Below are 25470 nucleotides of genomic sequence, written 5' to 3'. Positions count from 1 at the left end.
GGTGCCTCGGTCCAGGGGGACAACTTCCAGTCAATAAGCAGGAAACGAGAGGCCTAGGGCGTCCTGGTCCTTGGTGTCTGTCCTGTCTGTCTCCTGTCCACACAGCAGAGCTCCAAGATCAGGCTCTCTTCACTGTCCAGCCTGGAAAGAGGAGGTAGGGGTTCGGTCTGTGTGTTTATAAGTAGCCTGGGTCTGTGTGGTTTGAACCGTAAGGAGTGTACTCTGGGGCGGCTGGTCTCACTCCCTCAGCTGTCCCGTCCTTTTAACTCCTGCTCCAACTGGTAGTTTATATATAGGCTTGTCCTCAGTGTGGGGCACTCTGTGGAATCCATTCTGGAACATGTGAAATGTAATACACCCCTCACCACCACCCGCCGTCCCCCTCCCCACTCGGACAGCTGACACAATGCCTCATGCGAGATCAGTTATTTCTGAGTCATGTGGGGCTAAATTGGGTTCATATCAATAGTCTGAAGTGGCTTCCTCCTTCTTCTTCTCCCCTCCCTGCCTCCTTCCACACGGCTTCCCTGCCTCCTTCCTCAACTCCTTCCCTGTCTCCTTCCTCCACTCCTTCCCTGCCTCCTTCCTCAACTCCTTCCCTGCCTCCTTCCTACACGGCTTCCCTGCCTCCTTCCTCAACTCCTTCCCTGTCTCCTTCCTCCACTCCTTCCCTGCCTCCTTCCTCAACTCCTTCCCCGCTTCCTTCCTATACACCTTCCCGGCCTCCTTCCTCAACACCTTCCCTGCCTCCTTCACTCCTTCCCTGCCTCCTTCCTTCACTCCTTCTCTGTTTCCTTCCTCAACTCCTTCCCTACCTCCTTGCTCCACTCCTTCCCTGTCTCCTTCCTCCACTCCTTCCCTGTCTCCTTCCTCCACTCCTTCCCTACCTCCTTCCTTCACTCCTTCCCTGCCTCCTTCCTCCACTCCTTCCCTGCCTCCTTCCTCCACTCCACTCCTTCCCTGCTTCCTTCCTCAACTCCTTCCCCGTCTCCTTCCTCCACTCCTTCCCCGTCACCTTCCTCCACTCCTTCCCTGCCTTTTTCTTCCACTCCTTCCCTGTCTCCTTCCTCCACTCCTTCCCTACCTCCTTGCTCCACTCCTTCCCTGTCTCCTTCCTCCACTCCTTCCCTACCTCCTTCCTCCACTCCTTCCCTGTCTCCTTCCTCCACTCCACTCCTTCCCTGCCTCCTTCCTCCACTCCACTCCTTCCCTGCTTCCTTCCTCAACTCCTTCCCTGTCTCCTTCCTCCACTCCTTCCCTGCCTCCTTCCTCCACTCCTTCCCTGCCTCCTTCCTCAACTCCTTCCCCGCTTCCTTCCTACACACCTTCCCGGCCTCCTTCCTCAACACCTTCCCTGCCTCCTTCACTCCTTCCCTGCCTCCTTCCTTCACTCCTTCTCTGTCTCCTTCCTCAACTCCTTCCCTACCTCCTTGCTCCACTCCTTCCCTGTCTCCTTCCTCCACTCCTTCCCTGTCTCCTTCCTCCACTCCTTCCCTGTCTCCTTCCTCCACTCCTTCCCTACCTCCTTCCTCCACTCTTTCCCTGCCTCCTTCCTCCACTCCACTCCTTCCCTGCTTCCTTCCTCAAATCCTTCCCCGTCTCCTTCCTCCACTCCTTCCCCGTCACCTTCCTCTATTCCTTCCCTGCCTTTTTCTTCCACTCCTTCCCTGTCTCCTTCCTCCACTCCTTCCCTACCTCCTTGCTCCACTCCTTCCCTGTCTCCTTCCTCCACTCCTTCCCTACCTCCTTCCTCCACTCCTTCCCTGTCTCCTTCCTCCACTCCACTCCTTCCCTGCCTCCTTCCTCCACTCCACTCCTTCCCTGCTTCCTTCCTCAACTCCTTCCCTGTCTCCTTCCTCCACTCCTTCCCCGTCTCCTTCCTCCACTCCTTCCCTGTCTCCTTCCTCCACTCCTTCCCTGTCTCCTTCCTCCACTCCTTCCCTGTCTCCTTCCTCCAGTCCTTCCCTGCCTCCTTCCTCCACTCCTTCCCTTCCTCCTTCCTCCACTCCACTCCTTCCCTGCTTCCTTCCTCAACTCCTTCCCCGCTTCCTTCCTATACACCTTCCCGGCCTCCTTCCTCAACACCTTCCCTGCCTCCTTCACTCCTTCCCTGCCTCCTTCCTTCACTCCTTCTCTGTCTCCTTCCTCAACTCCTTCCCTACCTCCTTGCTCCACTCCTTCCCTGTCTCCTTCCTCCACTCCTTCCCTGTCTCCTTCCTCCACTCCTTCCCTACCTCCTTCCTTCACTCCTTCCCTGCCTCCTTCCTCCACTCCTTTCCTGCCTCCTTCCTCCACTCCACTCCTTCCCTGCTTCCTTCCTCAACTCATTCCCCGTCTCCTTTCTCCACTCCTTCCCCGTCACCTTCCTCCACTCCTTCCCTGCCTTTTTCTTCCACTCCTTCCCTGTCTCCTTCCTCCACTCCTTCCCTACCTCCTTGCTCCACTCCTTCCCTGTCTCCTTCCTCCACTCCTTCCCTACCTCTTTCCTCCACTCCTTCCCTGTCTCCTTCCTCCACTCCACTCCTTCCCTGCCTCCTTCCTCCACTCCACTCCTTCCCTGCTTCCTTCCTCAACTCCTTCCCTGTCTCCTTCCTCCACTCCTTCCCTGTCTCCTTCCTCCACTCCTTCCCTGCCTCCTTCCTCAACTCCTTCCCTGTCTCCTTCCTCCACTCCTTCCCTGCCTCCTTCCTCAACTCCTTCCCCGCTTCCTTCCTACACACCTTCCCGGCCTCCTTCCTCAACACCTTCCCTGCCTCCTTCACTCCTTCCCTGCCTTCTTCCTTCACTCCTTCTCTGTCTCCTTCCTCAACTCCTTCCCTACCTCCTTGCTCCACTCCTTCCCTGTCTCCTTCCTCCACTCCTTCCCTGTCTCCTTCCTCCACTCCTTCCCTGTCTCCTTCCTCCACTCCTTCCCTACCTCCTTCCGCCACTCCTTCCCTGCCTCCTTCCTCCACTCCACTCCTTCCCTGCTTCCTTCCTCAAATCCTTCCCCATCTCCTTCCTCCACTCCTTCCATGTCACCTTCCTCCACTCCTTCCCTGCCTTTTTCTTCCACTCCTTCCCTGTCTCCTTCCTCCACTCCTTCCCTACCTCCTTGCTCCACTCCTTCCCTGTCTCCTTCCTCCACTCCTTCCCTACCTCCTTCCTCCACTCATTCCCTGTCTCCTTCCTCCACTCCACTCCTTCCCTGCCTCCTTCCTCCACTCCAATCCTTCCCTGCTTCCTTCCTCAACTCCTTCCCTTTCTCCTTCCTCCACTCCTTCCCTGTCTCCTTCCTCCACTCCTTCCCTCGCTCCTTCCTCCACTCCTTCCCTGTCTCCTTCCTCCAGTCCTTCCCCGTCTCCTTCCTCCACTCCTTCCCTTCCTCCTTCCTCCACTCCACTCCTTCCCTGCTTCCTTCCTCAACTCCTTCCCTGTCTCCTTCCTCCACTCCTTCCCCGTCTCCTTCCTCCACTCCTTCCCTGTCTCCTTCCTCCACTCCTTCCCTGTCTCCTTCCTCCACTCCTTCCCTGTCTCCTTCCTCCAGTCCTTCCCTGCCTCCTTCCTCCACTCCTTCCCTTCCTCCTTCCTCCACTCCACTCCTTCCCTGCTTCCTTCCTCAACTCCTTCCCCGCTTCCTTCCTATACACCTTCCCGGCCTCCTTCCTCAACACCTTCCCTGCCTCCTTCACTCCTTCCCTGCCTCCTTCCTTCACTCCTTCTCTGTCTCCTTCCTCAACTCCTTCCCTACCTCCTTGCTCCACTCCTTCCCTGTCTCCTTCCTCCACTCCTTCCCTGTCTCCTTCCTCCACTCCTTCCCTACCTCCTTCCTTCACTCCTTCCCTGCCTCCTTCCTCCACTCCTTTCCTGCCTCCTTCCTCCACTCCACTCCTTCCCTACCTCCTTCCTCAACTCATTCCCCGTCTCCTTTCTCCACTCCTTCCCCGTCACCTTCCTCCACTCCTTCCCTGCCTTTTTCTTCCACTCCTTCCCTGTCTCCTTCCTCCACTCCTTCCCTACCTCCTTGCTCCACTCCTTCCCTGTCTCCTTCCTCCACTCCTTCCCTACCTCTTTCCTCCACTCCTTCCCTGTCTCCTTCCTCCACTCCACTCCTTCCCTGCCTCCTTCCTCCACTCCACTCCTTCCCTGCTTCCTTCCTCAACTCCTTCCCTGTCTCCTTCCTCCACTCCTTCCCTGTCTCCTTCCTCCACTCCTTCCCTGCCTCCTTCCTCAACTCCTTCTCTGTCTCCTTCCTCCACTCCTTCCCTGCCTCCTTCCTCAACTCCTTCCCCGCTTCCTTCCTACACACCTTCCCGGCCTCCTTCCTCAACACCTTCCCTGCCTCCTTCACTCCTTCCCTGCCTTCTTCCTTCACTCCTTCTCTGTCTCCTTCCTCAACTCCTTCCCTACCTCCTTGCTCCACTCCTTCCCTGTCTCCTTCCTCCACTCCTTCCCTGTCTCCTTCCTCCACTCCTTCCCTGTCTCCTTCCTCCACTCCTTCCCTACCTCCTTCCTCCACTCCTTCCCTGCCTCCTTCCTCCACTCCACTCCTTCCCTGCTTCCTTCCTCAAATCCTTCCCCATCTCCTTCCTCCACTCCTACCCCGTCACCTTCCTCCACTCCTTCCCTGCCTTTTTCTTCCACTCCTTCCCTGTCTCCTTCCTCCACTCCTTCCCTACCTCCTTGCTCCACTCCTTCCCTGTCTCCTTCCTCCACTCCTTCCCTACCTCCTTCCTCCACTAATTCCCTGTCTCCTTCCTCCACTCCACTCCTTCCCTGCCTCCTTCCTCCACTCCAATCCTTCCCTGCTTCCTTCCTCAACTCCTTCCCTGTCTCCTTCCTCCACTCCTTCCCTGTCTCCTTCCTCCACTCCTTCCCTGTCTCCTTCCTCCACTCCTTCCCTGTCTCCTTCCTCCAGTCCTTCCCTGCCTCCTTCCTCCACTCCTTCCCTTCCTCCTTCCTCCACTCCACTCCTTCCCTGCTTCCTTCCTCAACTCCTTCCCCGTCTCCTTCCTCCACTCCTTCCCTGTCTCCTTCCTCCATTCCTTCCCTACCTCCTTGCTCCAATCCTTCCCTGTCTCCTTCCTCCACTCCTTCCCTGTCCCCTTCCTCCACTCCTTCCCTGCCTCCTTCCTCCACTCCTTCCCTGTCTCCTTCCTCCACTCCACTCCTTCCCTGCCTCCTTCCTCCTCTCCACTCCTTCCCTGCTTCCTTCCTCAACTCCTTCCCTGTCTCCTTCCTCCACTCCTTCCCTGTCTCCTTCCTCCACTCCTTCCCTACCTCCTTGCTCCACTCCTTCCCTGTCTCCTTCCTCCACTCCTTCCCTGTCTCCTTCCTCCACTCCTTCCCTGCCTCCTTCCTCCACTCCTTCCCTGCCTCCTTCCTCCACTCCTTCCCTGTCTCCTTCCTCCACTCCTTCCCTGTCTCCTTCCTCCACTCTCTATTAGCCCACCCAACTACCTCATCCCCATATTGTTATTTATTTTGCTCATTTGCACCCCAGTATCTCTATTTGCACAACATCTTCTGCACATCTATCACTCCAGTGTTAATACGAAATTGTAACTATTTTGCACTATAGCCTATTTATTGCCTTACCTCCATAACTTACTACATTCACACACACTGTATATATATTTTCTGTTGTATTTTTGACTTTATGTTTTGTTTACCCCATATGTAACTCTGTGTTGTTGTTTTTATCGCACTGCTTTGCTTTATCTTGGCCAGGTCGCTATTGTAAATGAGAACTTGCTCTCAACTGGCTTACCTGGTTAAATAAAGGTGAAATAAAAAAAATGTTAAACTCCTTCCCTGTCTCAATCGCTGGAGAATAAACTGGACGAGCTCCGTTCGAGACTCTCCTATCAATGGGACATTATGAACTGTAATATACTATGGTTCAAGGACATGGATAATATACACTGAGTGTACAAAACATTAGGAGCACCTTCCCCCCCCCTTTTGCCTCAATTCGTCAGGGCATGGACTCTACAAGGTGTCAAAAGCGTTCCACAGGGATGCTGGCCCATGTTGACTCCCACAGTTGTGTCAAGTTGGCTGGATGTCCTTTGGGTGGTGGACAATTCTTGATACACACGGGAAACTGTTGAGTGTGAAAAACCCAGCAGCGTTGCAGTTCTTGACACACTCAAACTGGTGCACCTGGCACCAACTTTTGTCTGTACACACTGGGATGCCCACAGGTCCAACTAACTCTTGTCTCCAAGATCAGACCTCTCCCCCGGTACCAGTTGCTCTACGACCCCCACAAGCGTCTTGGCACTGATTGGAAGTCGCAACAGCCGATCTGCCAACTTCTGTCTGTAGCGTCCGAACGGATGCACCATTATGACCCCTCGGTGCAAAGGTGATACTAACACGAACACACACATATTGTTTTGATCTAGGACTCGTCAGAAGCTCACAGAACGGGACCGCGGAGAGCTGATGTCACGACTTCCGCCGAGGCTGCCTCCCCTCCTTGTTCGGGCAGGCTTCAGCGTTCGTCGTCACCGGCCTTCTAGCCACTGCCGCTCCTCATCTCATCATTCCATTTGTCTTGTATTGTCAATTACACACACCTGGTTCATATCCCCTCATTAGTATGTGTATAAGTGTTCCCTCTGCCCCCTTGTCCTTGTGGGTGATTGTTTTATGTGAGTTGAGTGTAGCTCGGTGGAGCTACTCGTACCTTGTATTGCCGGGGTAGATTGTTCCCCTGTGCCTGTATTTTGTTGTTGCTATCCAGCGCAACTGTGTACGATGGAATAAACTCTGTATTCGGTGATTTACCCTCCTGCGCCTGACTCCTTCTAATCACACTCATCACAGCTGAAGCACATAGCACGTAAAAATAGTCTGTCCTCAGTTGCAACACTCACTACCGAGTTCCAAACTGCCTCTGGAAGCACCGTCAGCACAACACTCACTACCGAGTTCCAAACTGCCTCTGGAAGCAACGTCAGCACAACACTCACTACCGAGTTCCAAACTGCCTCTGGAAGCACTGTCAGCACAACACTCACTACCGAGTTCCAAACTGCCTCTGGAAGCAACGTCAGCACAACACTCACTACCGAGTTCCAAACTGCCTCTGGAAGCAACGTCAGCACAACACTCACTACCGAGTTCCAAACTGCCTCTGGAAGCAACGTCAGCACAACACTCACTACCGAGTTCCAAACTGCCTCTGGAAGCAACGTCAGCACAACACTCACTACCGAGTTCCAAACTGCCTCTGGAAGCAACGTCAGCACAAGAACTGTTCGTCAGGAGCTTCATGAAATGGGTTTCCATGGCCGAGCAGCCGCACACAAGCCTAAAATCACCATGTGCAATGCCAAGCATCGGCTGGAGTGGTGTAAAGCTCATTGGACTCTGGAGCAGTGGAAACGCATTCTCTGGAGTGATGAATCACGCTTCACCATCTGGCAGTCCGACGGACGAATCTGGGTTTGGCGGATGCCAGGAGAACGCCACCTGCCCCAATGCACAGTGCCAACTGTAAAGTTTGGTAGAGGAGGAATAATTATCTTCTGCTGTTTTTCATGGTTCAGGCCCCTTAGTTCGAGTGAAGCAAAATCAATGCTACAGCATACAATGACATTCTAGACGATTATGTGCTTCCAACTTTGTGGCAACAGTTGGGGAAGCCCTTTCCTGTTTCAGCATGACAATGCCCCCTTGTAGAAAGCGATGTCCATACAGAAATGGTTTGTCAAGATCGGTGTGGAAGAACTTGACTGGCCTGCACAGAACCCTGACCTCAACCCCATTGAACACCTTTGGGATGAATTGGAACGCCAACTGCGAGCCAGGCTTAATCGCCCAACATCAGTGCCTGACCTCACTAATGCTCTTGTGGCAGAATGGAAGCAAGTCCCCGCAGCAATGTTCCAACATCTAGTGGAAAGCCTTCCCAGAAGAGTGGAGGCTGTTATAGCAGCAAAGGGGGGACCAACTCCATATTAATGGCCATGATTTTGGAATGAGATGTTCGACGAGCAGGTGTCCACATACTGTTGGTCACGTAGTGTATCTCTAAGATATAAGACAGACACTTCAGAACAAACTTCCTTTAGATTGTTTGTTGGGGACTGTCTGTTGTTCCATGTAGTGAATCTGTTATTCAATGTGTTTGTATGGGCTAATAGCAGTAAGGACTATCTGTTGTTCCATGTAGTGAATCTGTTATTCAATGTGTTTGTATGGGCTAATAGCAGTAAGGACTATCTGTTGTTCCATGTAGTGAATCTGTTATTCAATGTGTTTGTATGGGCTAATAGCAGTAAGGACTATCTGTTGTTCCATGTAGTGAATCTGTTATTCAATGTGTTTGTATGGGCTAATAGCAGTAAGGACTATCTGTTGTTCCATGTAGTGAATCTGTTATTCAATGTGTTTGTATGGGCTAATAGCAGTAAGGACTATCTGTTGTTCCATGTAGTGAATCTGTTATTCAATGTGTTTGTATGGGCTAATAGCAGTAAGGACTGTCTGTTGTTCCATGTAGTGAATCTGTTATTCAATGTGTTTGTATGGGCTAATAGCAGTAAGGACTATCTGTTGTTCCATGTAGTGAATCTGTTATTCAATGCGTTTGTATGGGCTAATAGCAGTAAGGCCAAATAAAATGTTTAATATGTTTGTTTTATATATATATATATATATATATATATATATATATATATATTTTTATACTTCAAGGGGTCTTAAAATTCAAGATCAAATAGCTAAAATGATCCTTGGTATGACCTTCTTAAAACAATTCCATATAGCTTAGTAGAACCCCTTCCCCGGTTTAGACTCTGGAGAAGAAAACGTTTAAAGTAGTTAACATCATTGGAAATGGTCCAAAATACATCAAAAGCATAGTGCATGACCTGGTTGATTTTGAGTTCTGATATTTGCCAAGCGTGGTAAGGAGTTCAGAAATCGCTCCTCCTGAGGCGATGTGTCCAATCTGATGGTGGGCCCACAGCTTGAACTCCGGCAACGCTGCTTGCAGCTGTAATGAGGGGTTCATGCGGTGAAACCCTATTGTAGATAGATATTGTTGCCGTTCATTTTTATTATTATTATGTTTATTTTTCTCCAGTTGGTGGCGGTAATGCACCATTAACGTTGGTTGTCAACAGCCAAAAAGAAGAACATTTTCTAACCACACACAGTCTGAGACTAAAAGAAAATACAAAATAACAACAAAATTAACACTTCTAAATCATCATTCAGCTTTGTGCACCTGTGAGCAAGGTAGGCTAACCATGGGAAGTCATACCAAAAATGAAGTGTTAAGCTTCAGTAATGATTTAAGATCAAATAAAGTTCTGTGTGTTGCCATTTAGGGAGTGTTATGTTTTACTGCTGTGTACTGTGTAGCTAACATGCTAACGGTAGCTAACTAGCTAGGTAATAACTAGCTATAGCAAGTTAGCTAGCTAGCTAACATCAGTTAACACGGTCGATTGTGCCTGGGTGGTTGTGCAAAATATAAAATGATGCTAACGTTAGCGTCAGAGGACATAATACTGTAGCTTAGATAGGCTATGGACCAAGTCCCCTGAGTCAGGGATAGGCTACTCTGAGGCTGAGGTGTTGTCCAGCTTGAACCCCGGCAATACTGCTAGAAGCTTTAATTATTATTATTATTTAAAAAAATAAAAAATAAAAAAATATATTTCTTTGGTTTTTAATAGCTAAATGAGTATAGATTAAGTTACATCTATTTTGTTCTGTTTTGTTCTCCTGACCCATGAGGAGGACTTCAATGGATTGCGAGCTGGCAGTGATTAATTCATCACTCAGTCTGAGGATTCCTCTGATGTTTTGTGCAGGCTATCATCGTTGAGTGAGTGGGAACTTAAGAACAAACTCGTACAAGACTAAGTCAACGGCTACGGAGAACTCGCAGTCAGAAGGGGGATTGGGGCCCACGCCTTCCGGAGTGTGTGGGTATGTGGCCCACGCCTTCCGGAGTGTGTGGGTATGTGGGCCACGCCAGCGAGAGCTTTGAGTCGAGGTCATCCTCCATACTAGAGGGTGTAAGTCTGGACCCTGAGTCAGTCGCACGATCTACTACAGTGACTCAGTCATATTTATAGTGTGCTTAAGCCTCTCTCCCTCTCTCTGTCCCTCACTGTCTCTCTCACGGTCTCTCTCTGTCCCTCACTGTCTCTCTCACGGTCTCTCTCTGTCCCTCACTGTCTCTCTCACGGTCTCTCTTTCTTCTCTCTCTTCTCTCTATTCTTTCTCAGAGAGTATTCTGAGCTACAGCATCAGAGAGGTCAAAGGTCACACAGTCTTTAAATGAGGACGAAGTAAAAGAGACAAAAAGTTGGAATCACAAAATCAGTAAATCGATCAATATATTATATTTGGATGTACAGTACATTTGACAGGGAAGGAGTGTCTGAGCTCCACAGAGTTTAAAACCACGTCTCCCAGATGTGTGTATCGTAGTTAAACCAGAGGTGTGTATCGTAGTTAAACCAGAGGTGTGTATCTTAGTTAAACCAGAGGTGTGTATCTTAGTTAAACCAGAGGTGTGTATCGTAGTTAAACCAGAGGTGGATATTAGTTAAACCAGAGGTGTGGATATTAGTTAAACCAGAGGTGTGGATATTAGTTAAACCAGAGGTGTGGATATTAGTTAAACCAGAGGTGTGTATCTTAGTTAAACCAGAGGTGTGTATCTTAGTTAAACCAGAGGTGTGGATATTAGTTAAACCAGAGGTGTGGATATTAGTTAAACCAGAGGTGTGGATATTAGTTAAACCAGAGGTGTGGATATTAGTTAAACCAGAGGTGTGGATATTAGTTAAAACCAGAGGTGTGTATCTTAGTTAAACCAGAGGTGTGGATCTTAGTTAAACCAGAGGTGTGGATATTAGTTAAACCAGAGGTGTGTATCTTAGTTAAACCAGAGGTGTGGATATTAGTTAAACCAGAGGTGTGGATATTAGTTAAACCAGAGGTGTGGATATTAGTTAAACCAGAGGTGTGGATATTAGTTAAACCAGAGGTGTGGATATTAGTTAAAACCAGAGGTGTGTATCTTAGTTAAACCAGAGGTGTGGATCTTAGTTAAACCAGAGGTGTGGATATTAGTTAAACCAGAGGTGTGGATCTTAGTTAAACCAGAGGTGGATATTAGTTAAACCAGAGGTGTGGATATTAGTTAAACTAGAGGTGTGTATTGTAGTTAAACCAGAGGTGTGGATATTAGTTAAACCAGAGGTGTGGATATTAGTTAAACCAGAGGTGTGGATGTTAGTTAAACCAGAGGTGTAGATATTAGTTAAACCAGAGGTGTGGATATTAGTTAAACCAGAGGTGTGGATATTAGTTAAACCAGAGGTGTGTATCGTAGTTAAACCAGAGGTGTGGATATTAGTTAAACCAGAGGTGTGTATCGTAGTTAAACCAGAGGTATGGATATTAGTTAAACCAGAGGTGTGTATCGTAGTTAAACCAGAGGTGTGTATCTTAGTTAAACCAGAGGTGTGGATCTTAGTTAAAACCAGAGGTGTGGATATTAGTTAAACCAGAGGTGTGGATCTTAGTTAAACCAGAGGTGTGGATCTTAGTTAAACCAGAGGTGTGTATCTTAGTTAAACCAGAGGTGTGTATCTTAGTTAAAACCAGAGGTGGATATTAGTTAAACCAGAGGTGTGGATATTAGTTAAACCAGAGGTGTGGATATTAGTTAAACCAGAGGTGTGGATATTAGTTAAACCAGAGGTGTGGATCTTAGTTAAACCAGAGGTGTGGATATTAGTTAAACCAGAGGTGTGGATATTAGTTAAACCAGAGGTGGATATTAGTTAAACCAGAGGTGTGGATCGTAGTTAAACCAGAGGTGGATATTAGTTAAACCAGAGGTGTGGATATTAGTTAAACCAGAGGTGGGTATTAGTTAAACCAGAGGTGGATATTAGTTAAACCAGAGGTGTGGATATTAGTTAAACCAGAGGTGGGTATTAGTTAAACCAGAGGGGGGTATTAGTTAAACCAGAGGTGGATATTAGTTAAACCAGAGGTGTGGATATTAGTTAAACCAGAGGTGGATATTAGTTAAACCAGAGGTGGATATTAGTTAAACCAGAGGTGGATATTAGTTAAACCAAAGGTGGATATTAGTTAAACCAGAGGTGGATATTAGTTAAACCAGAGGTGGATATTAGTTAAACCAGAGGTGGATATTAGTTAAACCAGAGGTGTGGATATTAGTTAAACCAGAGGTGGATATTAGTTAAACCAGAGGTGGGTATTAGTTAAACCAGAGGTGGGTATTAGTTAAACCAGAGGTGGATATTAATTAAACCAGAGGTGGATATTATTTTTCTTAGAGCACCACTTAGAGGGTTTACATTACAATACTTTTACATGATAAAAGCAATGAAACACAACTTCTGTTTAATATATTGTAGAAAATCTATATATCGATGACAGCACTGGCAGGGTGTTTAGGCAGTAGACTGAGTAGAAATCTTAGATATTGCTGCTTGTAAATATTACAGTAGATAGATATTGTTGCTTGTAAATATTACAGTAGATAGATATTGTTGCTTGTAAATATTAAAGTAGATAGATATTGCTGCTTGTAAATATTAAAGTAGATAGATATTGTTGCTTGTAAATATTAAAGTAGATAGATATTGCTGCTTGTAAATATTACAGTAGATAGATATTGCTGCTTGTAAATATTACAGTAGATAGATATTGCTGCTTGTAAATATTACAGTAGATAGATATTGCTGCTTGTAAATATTACAGTAGGTAGATATTGCTGCTTGTAAATATTAAAGTAGATAGATATTGCTGCTTGTAAATATTACAGTAGATAGATATTGCTGCTTGTAAATATTAAAGTAGATAGATATTGTTGCTTGTAAATATTAAAGTAGATAGATATTGCTGCTTGTAAATATTACAGTAGATAGATATTGCTGCTTGTAAATATTACAGTAGATAGATATTGCTGCTTGTAAATATTACAGTAGATAGATATTGCTGCTTGTAAATATTACAGTAGATAGATATTGCTGCTTGTAAATATTACAGTAGGTAGATATTGCTGCTTGTAAATATTACAGTAGGTAGATATTGCTGCTCAATATATTTTATTGCTATGAAGAACTTCTAAATATACCTTGTCTATTAACTGTAGCTCGCCATCTCCATGACGACACAGTAGCCTCGCCATCTCCATGACGACACGGAGGAAACCATGACTCGTAAAGACATTTGGGACTTTGACAGACACTGCCACCCTCCAATCACTACTCTGCTTTCTCCTTGCTGGGGTCCACCACCGGCTGAATGGGGGCTGTGGACGTGACCACAGTGGGTGTGGTGGGGGTGGGGGGAGGGACGGGGGCGGGGGGAGGGATGGGGTCGGGGTCGTCGATCAGAACCTGTCTTCTCTCTCTCTCCTTGATGAGCTGGACCAGACAGTAGGTCACTATGAGGACAGTGATGGTGGTGATGGGGAAGCCTGGAGGGGAAGGAACAAGTCAACATGGTATACTAATAACTATATTTATACAACGGGTGGGTCTAATCCTGAATCCTATTGGTTATAACCTTATTCCAGCTGGTGTTTATTCCACAAGTTACCACCAGCTAAATCTATGACGTAAAAATGCCTATAATAATAATATGCCATTTAGCAGACGCTTTTATCCAAAGCGACTTACAGTCATGCGTGCATACATTTTTGTGTATGGGTGGTCCCGGGGTTCGAACCCACTACCTTGGCGTTACAAGTGCCGTGCTCTACCAGCTGAGCTACAGAGGACCACCTATTTACTCTGTTGCATCTGACTGCCCAATCCACTGTCCCATCAGCCCAGCCAGGCAATTTATAAACTTGATCTCCACTATAAAAAGCATCTAGACATTTCTTTTAGACTAACATTTAGTTTTCAACAGCGGAGATTTGTATAGACCTTTCTGTCTGTTTTCCGACTTTTGCAACATTGTTTCAATATTCAACTTCGATCTCCAGCTGTCCCATAGTAATGAACGTGTTGGAGTCGGGACGAGACGGACAGACAGCGTTTCTCAGCCAGTCGAAATCATGAATCATCTGGCATCATTTTTATGGATATATCCAAATAAATGTCAATAGAAAACAGCTTAAACAAATGCAAATGTGGCTACTTTGATGTTATTCAGGCTGCACTTTTTGACGTAACTGTAAGTTAGCCGTAGTTGGCTAGCAAGCAAGGGATAAGAACGTTGCCAGCCAGTATGGCAATGGAACATTTAGAACGAACGACTGGGTCGTGTCCATAGATACAGAACAAAAAGACTGAAGGACTGGGTCGCGTCTCTGGCAACCAAACCGATAGAACAAACAACCAGCCGGCTTAGGTAGCAACCCTAGATTTGTGTCGGGACTATATCTTCTGGAAGGATGAAATAGTATGAATACATTCCTCAAAATAACGTTTTTAATGAAAATATGTCAATCATCATTTGAATATGTTGGTAACCCGTTGTATAAAAGTGATAATGCCCTCGAAGCCGTTGTTTGGAGGATATATTGGCACGGTTTGCCAGCCCTCGACTTCATCTCGGACCTAACAACACCTGTGCCAATATATCCAAACAACAGCTTCTCTGGCATTATCACTTATATCAAGGAACATACTAGTTATCAACACAGAGATGGTAGGATGGGAGGCCTTGAGGGGGAGGAACCAGTCATAGTGTGTCTACTGTTACTCAAGGTTATTATATAACATAGTATAGTGTGATCATAGTATGCCAGTACCACACCAAAGCAGTTGTGCATATTCAATATCATGTTCAGTATGAGTATCGCACATTCTTCAAAATCGAGATCAAGAGGCAGATCAGAAGGAAACCTAACTATCTGTTACCTTTGAGCAGCAGTCTCTTGGCGACCAGCTTAGTGAACTCCAGGCTGTTGAGAGCGATGACGTTGTATAGGATGATGGTCCAGAAGTTAAAGGTGTTGAACACAGCTCTGATCCTACGAGACATGGCAGGAGACATTGCCATCTGAGAGAGAGAGAGAGAGGGGACCATTAATGTTTACTGTTAATATTTATTGTTTATTTCACTTTTGTTTACGATCTACTTCACTTGCTTTGGCAATGTTAACATACGTTTCCCATGCCGATAAAGCCCTTAAATTGAATTGAAATTGAATTGAGAGAGAGAGAGATGTTGAGCAGAGCTCTGATCATACGAGACACAGCAGGAGACATCGCCATCTAGAGGAGGGATGGTGTTAAAGTGATTTCGTCAATGAGGCCCCTTTATCTACTTCCCTAGCGTCAGATGAACTCGTGGTGGATACCATTTTTATGTCTCTGTGTCCAGTATGAAGGAAGTTAGAGGTTGTTTGCGAGCCAATGCTAACCAGCGTTAGCGCAATGACTGGAAGTCTATAGGTATCAACTAGCATACGCTCTCTTACCTCTAGAGAAGCAAAGGGTTCCATGCAGAAGAACTTGGCGGTCCAGAGTTCAAAGTTGAGTCCGAAGCAGTTGAAGAAGGCCCAGATTAACACCACCTGACAGGGTCCCAGCCACAGGATAGTGATGCCAAAAGTACACAGCGTAGCAATGGCCTCATCCCACAAGTTGTCATGCTTCCCTCCCAGGTAATCATACACATACCTGGAGACGTAGATACAGACAGAGTTATGAGATTACAGCTCTGATGTTTATAATATAATATAAATATAATAATATGCCATTTAGCAGACGCTTTTATCCAAAGTGACTTACAGTCATGCGTGCATAAATTTTTACATATGGGTGGTCCCGGGGATCGAACCCACTACCCTGGCGTTACAAGCGCCGTGCTCTACCAGCTGAGCTACAGAGGACCACAGGACCATGTTTGGTATGAATGAAGTGACATGCTGGTGACTTACTTGCACAGCCAGTCGTTTATTCCTCTGTCAAAGTGCCTATAAGGGAGAAAAATAACAAATTACTTCATTTGTGAAAACACAAAGATGTTGAGAAGTGAGAAGGTCTGACAGGTCTGTTGACGTACGTCTCAGAGAAGACGTAGAGCATTGTGATACATTTAGGAGGTTGAGGAGGGTCCAGATGGTCCAGTCTAGACACAGTGTTGATCACCCCAAACATCACCGCTGCCTTCACCCAGTCATACACCAGGCTATAGTAGGCCAGACCAACTACAGGAGACAGAGAGAGAGACCAGTCATACACCAGGTTATAGAAGGCCAGACCAACTACAGGAGACAGAGAGAGACCAGTCATACACCAGGTTATAGAAGGCCAGACCAACTACAGGAGACAGAGAGAGAGACCAGTCATACACCAGGTTATAGAAGGCCAGGCCAACTACAGGAGACAGAGAGAGAGACCAGTCATACACCAGGTTATAGAAGGCCAGACCAACTACAGGAGACAGAGAGAGAGACCAGTCATACACCAGGCTATAGTAGGCCAGCCCAACTACAGGAGACAGAGAGAGACCAGTCATACACCAGGTTACAGTAGGCCAGACCAACTACAGGAGACAGAGAGAGAGACCAGTCATACACCAGGTTACAGTAGGCCAGACCAACTACAGGAGACAGAGAGAGAACAGTCATACACCAGGCTATAGTAGGCCAGACCAACTACAGGAGACAGAGAGAGAGACCAGTCATACACCAGGTTATAGAAGGCCAGACCAACTACAGGAGACAGAGAGAGAGAGATCAGTCATACACCAGGCTATAGTAGGCCATACCAACTACAGGAGACAGAGAGAGACCAGTCATACACCAGGTTACAGTAGGCCAAACCAACTACAGGAGACAGAGAGAGAGATCAGTCATACACCAGGCTATAGTAGGCCAGACCAACTACAGGAGACAGAGAGAGACCAGTCATACACCAGGCTATAGTAGGCCAGACCAACTACAGGAGACAGAGAGAGAGATTAGTCATACACCAGGTTATAGAAGGCCAGACCAACTACAGGAGACAGAGAGAGAGATCAGTCATACACCAGGTTATAGAAGGCCAGACCAACTACAGGAGACAGAGAGAGACCAGTCATACACCAGGCTATAGTAGGCCAGATCAACTACAGGAGACAGAGAGAGAGACCAGTCATACACCAGGTTATAGAAGGCCAGACCAACTACAGGAGACAGAGAGAGAGACCAGTCATACACCAGGTTATAGTAGGCCAGACCAACTACAGGAGACAGAGAGAGAGACCAGTCATACACCAGGTTATAGAAGGCCAGACCAACTACAGGAGACAGAGAGAGAGACCAGTCATACACCAGGTTATAGAAGGCCAGGCCAACTACAGGAGACAGAGAGAGAGACCAGTCATACACCAGGTTATAGAAGGCCAGACCAACTACAGGAGACAGAGAGAGAGACCAGTCATACACCAGGCTATAGTAGGCCAGCCCAACTACAGGAGACAGAGAGAGACCAGTCATACACCAGGTTACAGTAGGCCAGACCAACTACAGGAGACAGAGAGAGAGACCAGTCATACACCAGGTTACAGTAGGCCAGACCAACTACAGGAGACAGAGAGAGAACAGTCATACACCAGGCTATAGTAGGCCAGACCAACTACAGGAGACAGAGAGAGAGACCAGTCATACACCAGGCTATAGTAGGCCAGACCAACTACAGGAGACAGAGAGAGACCAGTCATACACCAGGTTACAGTAGGCCAAACCAACTACAGGAGACAGAGAGAGAGATCAGTCATACACCAGGCTATAGTAGGCCAGACCAACTACAGGAGACAGAGAGAGACCAGTCATACACCAGGCTATAGTAGGCCAGACCAACTACAGGAGACAGAGAGAGAGATTAGTCATACACCAGGTTATAGAAGGCCAGACCAACTACAGGAGACAGAGAGAGAGATCAGTCATACACCAGGTTATAGAAGGCCAGACCAACTACAGGAGACAGAGAGAGACCAGTCATACACCAGGCTATAGTAGGCCAGACCAACTACAGGAGACAGAGAGAGAGACCAGTCATACACCAGGTTATAGAAGGCCAGACCAACTACAGGAGACAGAGAGAGAGACCAGTCATACACCAGGTTATAGTAGGCCAGACCAACTACAGGAGACAGAGAGAGAGACCAGTCATACACCAGGTTATAGAAGGCCAGACCAACTACAGGAGACAGAGAGAGAGACCAGTCATACACCAGGCTATAGTAGGCCAGACCAACTACAGGAGACAGAGAGAGACCAGTCATACACCAGGCTATAGAAGGCCAGACCAACTACAGGAGACAGAGAGAGAGACCAGTCATACACCAGGCTATAGAAGGCCAGACCAACTACAGGAGACAGAGAGAGAGACCAGTCATACACCAGGTTATAGAAGGCCAGACCAACTACAGGAGACAGAGAGAGACCAGTCATACACCAGGCTATAGAAGGCCAGACCAACTACAGGAGACAGAGAGAGAGACCAGTCATACACCAGGTTATAGAAGGCCAGACCAACTACAGGAGACAGAGAGAGAGACCAGTCATACAGCAGGTTATAGAAGGCCAGACCAACTACAGGAGACAGAGAGAGAGACCAGTCATACACCAGGCTATAGAAGGCCAGACCAACTACAGGAGACAGAGAGAGAGACCAGTCATACACCAGGTTATAGTAGGCCAGACCAACTACAGGAGACAGAGAGAGAGACCAGTCATACACCAGGCTACAGTAGGCCAGACCAACTACAGGAGACAGAGAGAGAGACCAGTCATACACCAGGTTATAGAAGGCCAGACCAACTACAGGAGACAGAGAGAGACCAGTCATACACCAGGCTATAGTAGGCCAGACCAACTACAGGAGACAGAGAGAGAGACCAGTCATACACCAGGTTATAGAAGGCCAGACCAACTACAGGAGACAGAGAGAGAGACCAGTCATACACCAGGTTATAGAAGGCCAGACCAACTACAGGAGACAGAGAGAGAGACCAGTCATACACCAGGTTATAGAAGGCCAGACCAACTACAGGAGACAGAGAGAGAGACCAGTCATACACCAGGTTATAGAAGGCCAGACCAACTACAGGAGACAGAGAGAGAGACCAGTCATACACCAGGCTATAGTAGGCCAGACCAACTACAGGAGACAGAGAGAGACCAGTCATACACCAGGTTATAGTAGGCCAGACCAACTACAGGAGACAGAGAGAGAGACCAGTCATACACCAGGTTATAGAAGGCCAGACCAACTACAGGAGACAGAGAGAGAGACCAGTCATACACCAGGCTATAGAAGGCCAGACCAACTACAGGAGACAGAGAGAGAGACCAGTCATACACCAGGTTATAGAAGGCCAGACCAACTACAGGAGACAGAGAGAGAGACCAGTCATACACCAGGCTATAGTAGGTCAGACCAACTACAGGAGACAGAGAGAGAGACCAGTCATACACCAGGCTATAGAAGGCCAGACCAACTACAGGAGACAGAGAGAGAGACCAGTCATACACCAGGTTATAGAAGGCCAGACCAACTACAGGAGACAGAGAGAGAGACCAGTCATACACCAGGTTATAGAAGGCCAGACCAACTACAGGAGACAGAGAGAGAGACCAGTCATACACCAGGTTATAGAAGGCCAGACCAACTACAGGAGACAGAGAGAGAGACCAGTCATACACCAGGTTATAGAAGGCCAGACCAACTACAGGAGACAGAGAGAGACCAGTCATACACCAGGCTATAGTAGGCCAGACCAACTACAGGAGACAGAGAGAGAGACCAGTCATACACCAGGCTATAGAAGGCCAGACCAACTACAGGAGACAGAGAGAGAGACCAGTCATACACCAGGTTATAGTAGGCCAGACCAACTGCAGGAGACAGAGAGAGAGACCAGTCATACACCAGGTTATAGAAGGCCAGACCAACTACAGGAGACAGAGAGAGAGACCAGTCATACACCAGGCTATAGTAGGCCAGACCAACTACAGGAGACAGAGAGAGAGACCAGTCATACACCAGGCTATAGAAGGCCAGACCAACTACAGGAGACAGAGAGAGAGACCAGTCATACACCAGGTTATAGAAGGCCAGACCAACTACAGGAGACAGAGAGAGAGACCAGTCATACACCAGGCTATAGTAGGCCAGGCCAACTACAGGAGACAGAGAGAGAGACCAGTCATACACCAGGTTATAGAAGGCCAGACCAACTACAGGAGACAGAGAGAGACCAGTCATACACCAGGCTATAGTAGGCCAGGCCAACTACAGGAGACAGAGAGAGAGACCAGTCATACACCAGGTTATAGAAGGCCAGACCAACTACAGGAGACATACAGACATGTTAATATTACAGACCTACAGCCCAGTCAGACATGTGTTTGAGCAGCTTCATGTCCGTGGGGATGCTCAGGATGTACAGGAAGTGGAAGAGGATGTCCACCGTTAATATGGCCCCCAGTTGAACGAGACCCTGCAGAGATATGTTCCATATCGCCCCCTCCTTACGGGTCAAGTCAGCCTTGTTGACCTGGAGGAGACACGCACACACACACGCACGCACGCACGCACGCACGCACGCACGCACGCACGCACGCACGCACGCACGCACGCACGCACACACACACACACACACACACACACACACACGTGCACAGGTAAGATGAGCCTGTCGATGGCAGGAGACACCAACACTGTCAGTCACTGATGCTCTCTGCATTTTGCATTTGATATTATGTGAGCATTTACATAATATGTACCTGAACATAGAACTGAGTCTATAGGTTACATGTTGTGTACCTGAACATATAACTTGTTGAAGGTCATGATGTTTACCTGAACATAGAACTTGTCGAAGGTCATGATGTTTACCTGAACACAGAACTTGTCGAAGGTCATGATGTTTACCTGAGCGTAGAACTTGTCGAAGGTCATGATGTTTACCTGAGCGTAGAACTTGTTGAAGGTCATGATGTTTACCTGAGCGTAGAACTTGTCGAAAGTCATGATGTTTACCTGAACGTAGAACTTGTCGAAGGTCATGATGTTTACCTGAGCGTAGAACTTGTTGAAGGTCATGATAATTACCTGAACATAGAACTTGTCGAAGGTCATGATGGGTCCGAAGTAGAAGAAAGGCAGGTAGAAGTTGTACTTGAGGAGTTCCAGGATGCTGTAGTTTCCTTCTTTCTTCTCACAGTTCTCCAGAGCAAAACTCATACAGCGCATGATGGTGAACCCACAGCCACCGTAGAACAGGACGGAGCGCAGCTCAAAACCCCCCGTCATAAAACCAGCCTGGTGGAGAGGGAGAGGAAGAGGGAGAGGAAGAGGAGGGTTAGAGGAGAGGTGGGAGAGGAAGAGGAGGGTTAGAGGAGAGGTGGGAGAGGAAGAGGAGGGTTAGAGGGGAGGAGGGAGAGGAAAGAGGAAGAGGAGGGTTAGAGGAGAGGTGGGAGAGGAAGAGGAGGGTTAGAGGAGAGGTGGGAGAGGAAGAGGAGGGTTAGAGGAGAGGTGGGAGAGGAAGAGGAGGGTTAGAGGAGAGGTGGGAGAGGAAGAGGAGGGTTAGAGGAGAGGTGGGAGAGGAAGAGGAGGGTTAGAGGAGAGGTGGGAGAGGAAGAGGAGGGTTAGAGGGGAGGAGGGAGAGGAAAGAGGAAGAGGAGGGTTAGAGGAGAGGTGGGAGAGGAAGAGGAGGGTTAGAGGAGAGGTGGGAGAGGAAGAGGAGGGTTAGAGGAGAGGAGGGAGAAGGGGAGGGTTAGAGGGGAGGAGGGAGAGGAAAGAGGAAGAGGAGGGTTAGAGGAGAGGTGGGAGAGGAAGAGGAGGGTTAGAGGAGAGGTGGGAGAGGAAAGAGGAAGAGGAGGGTTAGAGGGGAGGAGGGAGAGGAAAGAGGAAGAGGAGGGTTAGAGGGGAGGAGGGAGAGGAAAGAGGAAGAGGAGGGTTAGAGGAGAGGTGGGAGAGGAAGAGGAGGGTTAGAGGAGAGGTGGGAGAGGAAGAGGAGGGTTAGAGGAGGGAGAGGAAAGAGGAAGAGGAGGGTTAGAGGGGAGGAGGGAGAGGAAGAGGAGGGTTAGAGGGGAGGAGGGAGAAGGGGAGGGTTAGAGGAGGGAGAGGAAAGAGATTTAAGGTAAAAAAGTATTTAGTCAGCCACCAATTGTGCAAGTTCTCCCACTTAAAAAGATGAGAGAGGCCTGTAATTTTCATCATAGGTACACGTCAACTATGACAGACAAAATGAGAAAAGAAAAATCCTGAAAATCACCTTGTAGGATTTTTAATGAATTTATTTGCAAATTATGGTGGAAAATAAGTATTTGGTCAATAACAAAAGTTTCTCAATACTTTGTTATATACCCTTTGTTGGCAATGACACAGGTCAAACGTTTTCTGTAAGTCTTCACAAGGTTTTCTCACACTGTTGCTGGTATTTTGGCCCATTCCTCCATGCAGATTTCCTCTAGAGCAGTGATGTTTTGGGGCTGTCGCTGGGCAACACAGACTTTCAACTCCCTCCAAAAATTTCTATGGGGTTGAGATCTGGAGACTGGCTAGGCCACTCCAGGACCTTGAAATGCTTCTTACGAAGCCACTCCTTCGTTGCCCGGGCGGTGTGTTTGGGATCATTGTCATGCTGAAAGACCCAGCCACGTTTCATCTTCAATGCCCTTGCTGATGGAAGGAGGTTTTCAATCAAAATCTCACGATACATGGCCCCATTCATTCTTTCCTTTACACGGATCAGTCGTCCTGGTCCCTTTGCAGAAAAACAGCCCCAAAGCATGATGTTTCCACCCCCATGCTTCACAGTAGGTATGGTGTTCTTTGGATGCAACTCAGCATTCTTTGTCCTCCAAACACGACGAGTTGAGTTTTTACCAAAAAGTTCTATTTTTGTTTCATCTGACCATATGACATTCTCCCAATCCTCTTCTGGATCATCCAAATGCACTCTAGCAAACTTCAGACGGGCCTGGACATGTACTGGCTTAAGCAGGGGGACACGTCTGGCACTGCAGGATTTGAGTCCCTGGCGGCGTAGTGTGTTACTGATGGTAGGCTTTGTTACTTTGGTCCCAGCTCTCTGCAGGTCATTCACTAGGTCCCCCCGTGTGGTTCTGGGATTTTTGCTCACCGTTCTTGTGATCATTTTGACCCCACGGGGTGAGATCTTGCGTGGAGCCCCAGATCGAGGGAGATTATCAGTGGTCTTGTATGTCTTCCATTTCCTAATAATTGCTCCCACAGTTGATTTCTTCAAACCAAGCTGCTTACCTATTGCAGATTCAGTCTTCCCAGCCTGGTGCAGGTCTACAATTTTGTTTCTGGTGTCCTTTGAGAGCTCTTTGGTCTTGGCCATAGTGGAGTTTGGAGGGTGACTGTTTGAGGTTGTGGACAGGTGTCTTTTATACTGATAACAAGTTCAAACAAGTGCCATTAATACAGGTAACGAGTGGAGGACAGAGGAGCCTCTTAAAGAAGAAGTTACAGGTCTGTGAGAGCCAGAAATCTTGCTTGTTTGTAGGTGACCAAATACTTATTTTCCACCATAATTGTGTCCTTCAAACTTTGCTTTCGTCAAAGAATCCTCCATTTGCAGCAATTACAGCCTTGCAGACCTTTGGCATTCTAGTTGTCAATTTGTTGAGGTAATTCGCAGTGCTAGCTGTGCCACTAGAGATCCTGGTTCGAATCCAGGCTCTGTCGTAGCCGGCCGCGACCGGGCGACCCATGGGGCGGCGCGCAATTGGCCCAGCGTCGTCCAGGGTAGGGGAGGGAATGGCCGGCAGGGATGTAGCTCAGTAGATAGAGCATGGCGTTTGCAACGCCTGGGTTGTGGGTTCGTTTCCCACAGGGGGTATGAAAAAAAAAAAAAAAAAAAAAATTATGCACTAACTGTAAGTCGCTCTGGATAAGAGCGTCTGCTAAATGACTAAAATGTAAATGTTAAAATGTAATCTGAAGAGATTTCATCCCATGCTTCCTGAAGCACCTCCCACAAGTTGGATTGGCTTGATGGGCACTTCTTACGTACCATACGGTCAAGCTGCTCCCACAACAGCTCAATAGGGTTGAGATCCAGTGACTGTGCTGGCCACTCCATTATAGACAGAATACCAGCTGACTGCTTCTTCCCTAAATAGTTATTGCCTAGTTTGGATGTCACGCCCTGGCTCTGGGGACTCTTATATGTTGAGCCAGGGTGTGTAGGGTCTATGTTTTGTGTTCTATGTTCAGTTTCTAGTTCATGTGTTTTCTAGGTTGGCCGGGGTGGTTCTCAATCAGAGGCAACGAGAATCAGCTGTTGCTTGTTGTCTCTGATTGGGAACCATACTTAGGCAGCCTGTTGTGCACTTGTGTTTTGTGGGATCTTGTTCCGTGTTGGTTTGTGTTCATGACCGACGACTTCACGTTTCGTTTTGTTGTTTTGTATTTTGTATCGTGTTGCTAGTACACTATTAAAGAAATGTACGCATATCACGCTGCGCCTTGGTCCAATCATTATGACGATCGTGACAGAAGATCCCACCAATACAGGACCAAGCAGCGTGTCCAGGAGCAAACGCCGGAGGTAACGTTAGTGGATGTCCTCCTCGGTTGGGGGCAGATCACGGAGGAGGAGGCCGTCCGTTACCGGAGGGCGATGAAGGGGGAGACCCAGGCAGGAGAGGAGAAGCGGCGCCAACCGGGCCGTCGTCGGACAGGCGAGAGGCACCCCCAATAATTTTTTTTGGTCCAATCATTATGACGATCGTGACATTGGAGCTGTGCTTTGGGTTATTGTCCTGTTGTAGGAGGAAATTGGCTCCAATCAAGCGCCGTCCACGGGGTATGGCATGGCATTGCAAAATGGAGTGATAGCCTTCCTTCTTCAAGATCCCTTTTACCCTGTACAAATCTCCCACTTTACCACCACCAAAGCACCCCCAGACCATCACATTGCCTCCACCATGCTTGAGAGATGGCATCAAGCACTCCTCCATCATCTTTTCCATTGGTCTGCGTCTCACAAATGTTGTTCTTTGTGATCTGAACACCTCAAACTTCGATTTGTCTGTTCATAACACTTTTTTCCAATCTTCCTCTGTCCAGTGTCTGTGTTTTTTTCCCCCATCTTAATCTTTTCTTTTTATTGGCCAGTCTGAGATATGGCTTTTTCTTTGCAACTCTGCCTAGAAGGTCAGCATCCCGGAGTTGCCTCTTCACTGTTGACGTTGAGACTGGTGTTTTGCGGGTACTACTTAATGAAGCTGCCAGTTGAGGACCTGTGAGGCGTCTGTTTCTCAAACTACACACTAATGTATTTGTCCTCTTGCTCAGTTGTGCACTGGGGCCTCCCACTCCTCTTTCTATTCTGGTTAGAGCCAGTTTGCGCTGTTCTGTGAAGGGAGTAGTGTACAGCGTTGTACGAGATCTTCAGTTTCTTGGCAATTTCTCGCAATGAATAGCCTTCATTTCTCAGAACAAAAATAGACTAACGAGTTTCAGAAGAAAGTTATTTGTTTCTGGC

General features: G+C 47.8%; 1 protein-coding gene across 1 annotated transcript in view; it reads right to left on the bottom strand.

The window, feature by feature from the left end:
• Positions 1-13262: 13262 nt before the first annotated feature.
• LOC311100097 (protein-cysteine N-palmitoyltransferase HHAT-like protein) overlaps positions 13263-25470 on the bottom strand; it is a gene marked incomplete at both ends in the record, with an annotated part of 52018 nt that continues 39810 nt past the window's right edge. The window contains 7 exons of the mRNA XM_084140842.1: positions 13263-13477; positions 14871-15012; positions 15434-15635; positions 15896-15931; positions 16021-16165; positions 20331-20502; positions 21060-21269. Coding sequence (XP_083996968.1) covers positions 13263-13477; positions 14871-15012; positions 15434-15635; positions 15896-15931; positions 16021-16165; positions 20331-20502; positions 21060-21269 — 1122 coding nt within the window. The remainder of the gene's footprint in view (positions 13478-14870; positions 15013-15433; positions 15636-15895; positions 15932-16020; positions 16166-20330; positions 20503-21059; positions 21270-25470) is intronic.

The sequence above is a fragment of the Coregonus lavaretus genome (assembly GCF_964263955.1).
Source record: "Coregonus lavaretus genome assembly, chromosome: 2".
Lineage (NCBI taxonomy): Eukaryota > Metazoa > Chordata > Actinopteri > Salmoniformes > Salmonidae > Coregonus > Coregonus lavaretus.
This window is presented reverse-complemented; position numbering and strand designations above follow the sequence as displayed.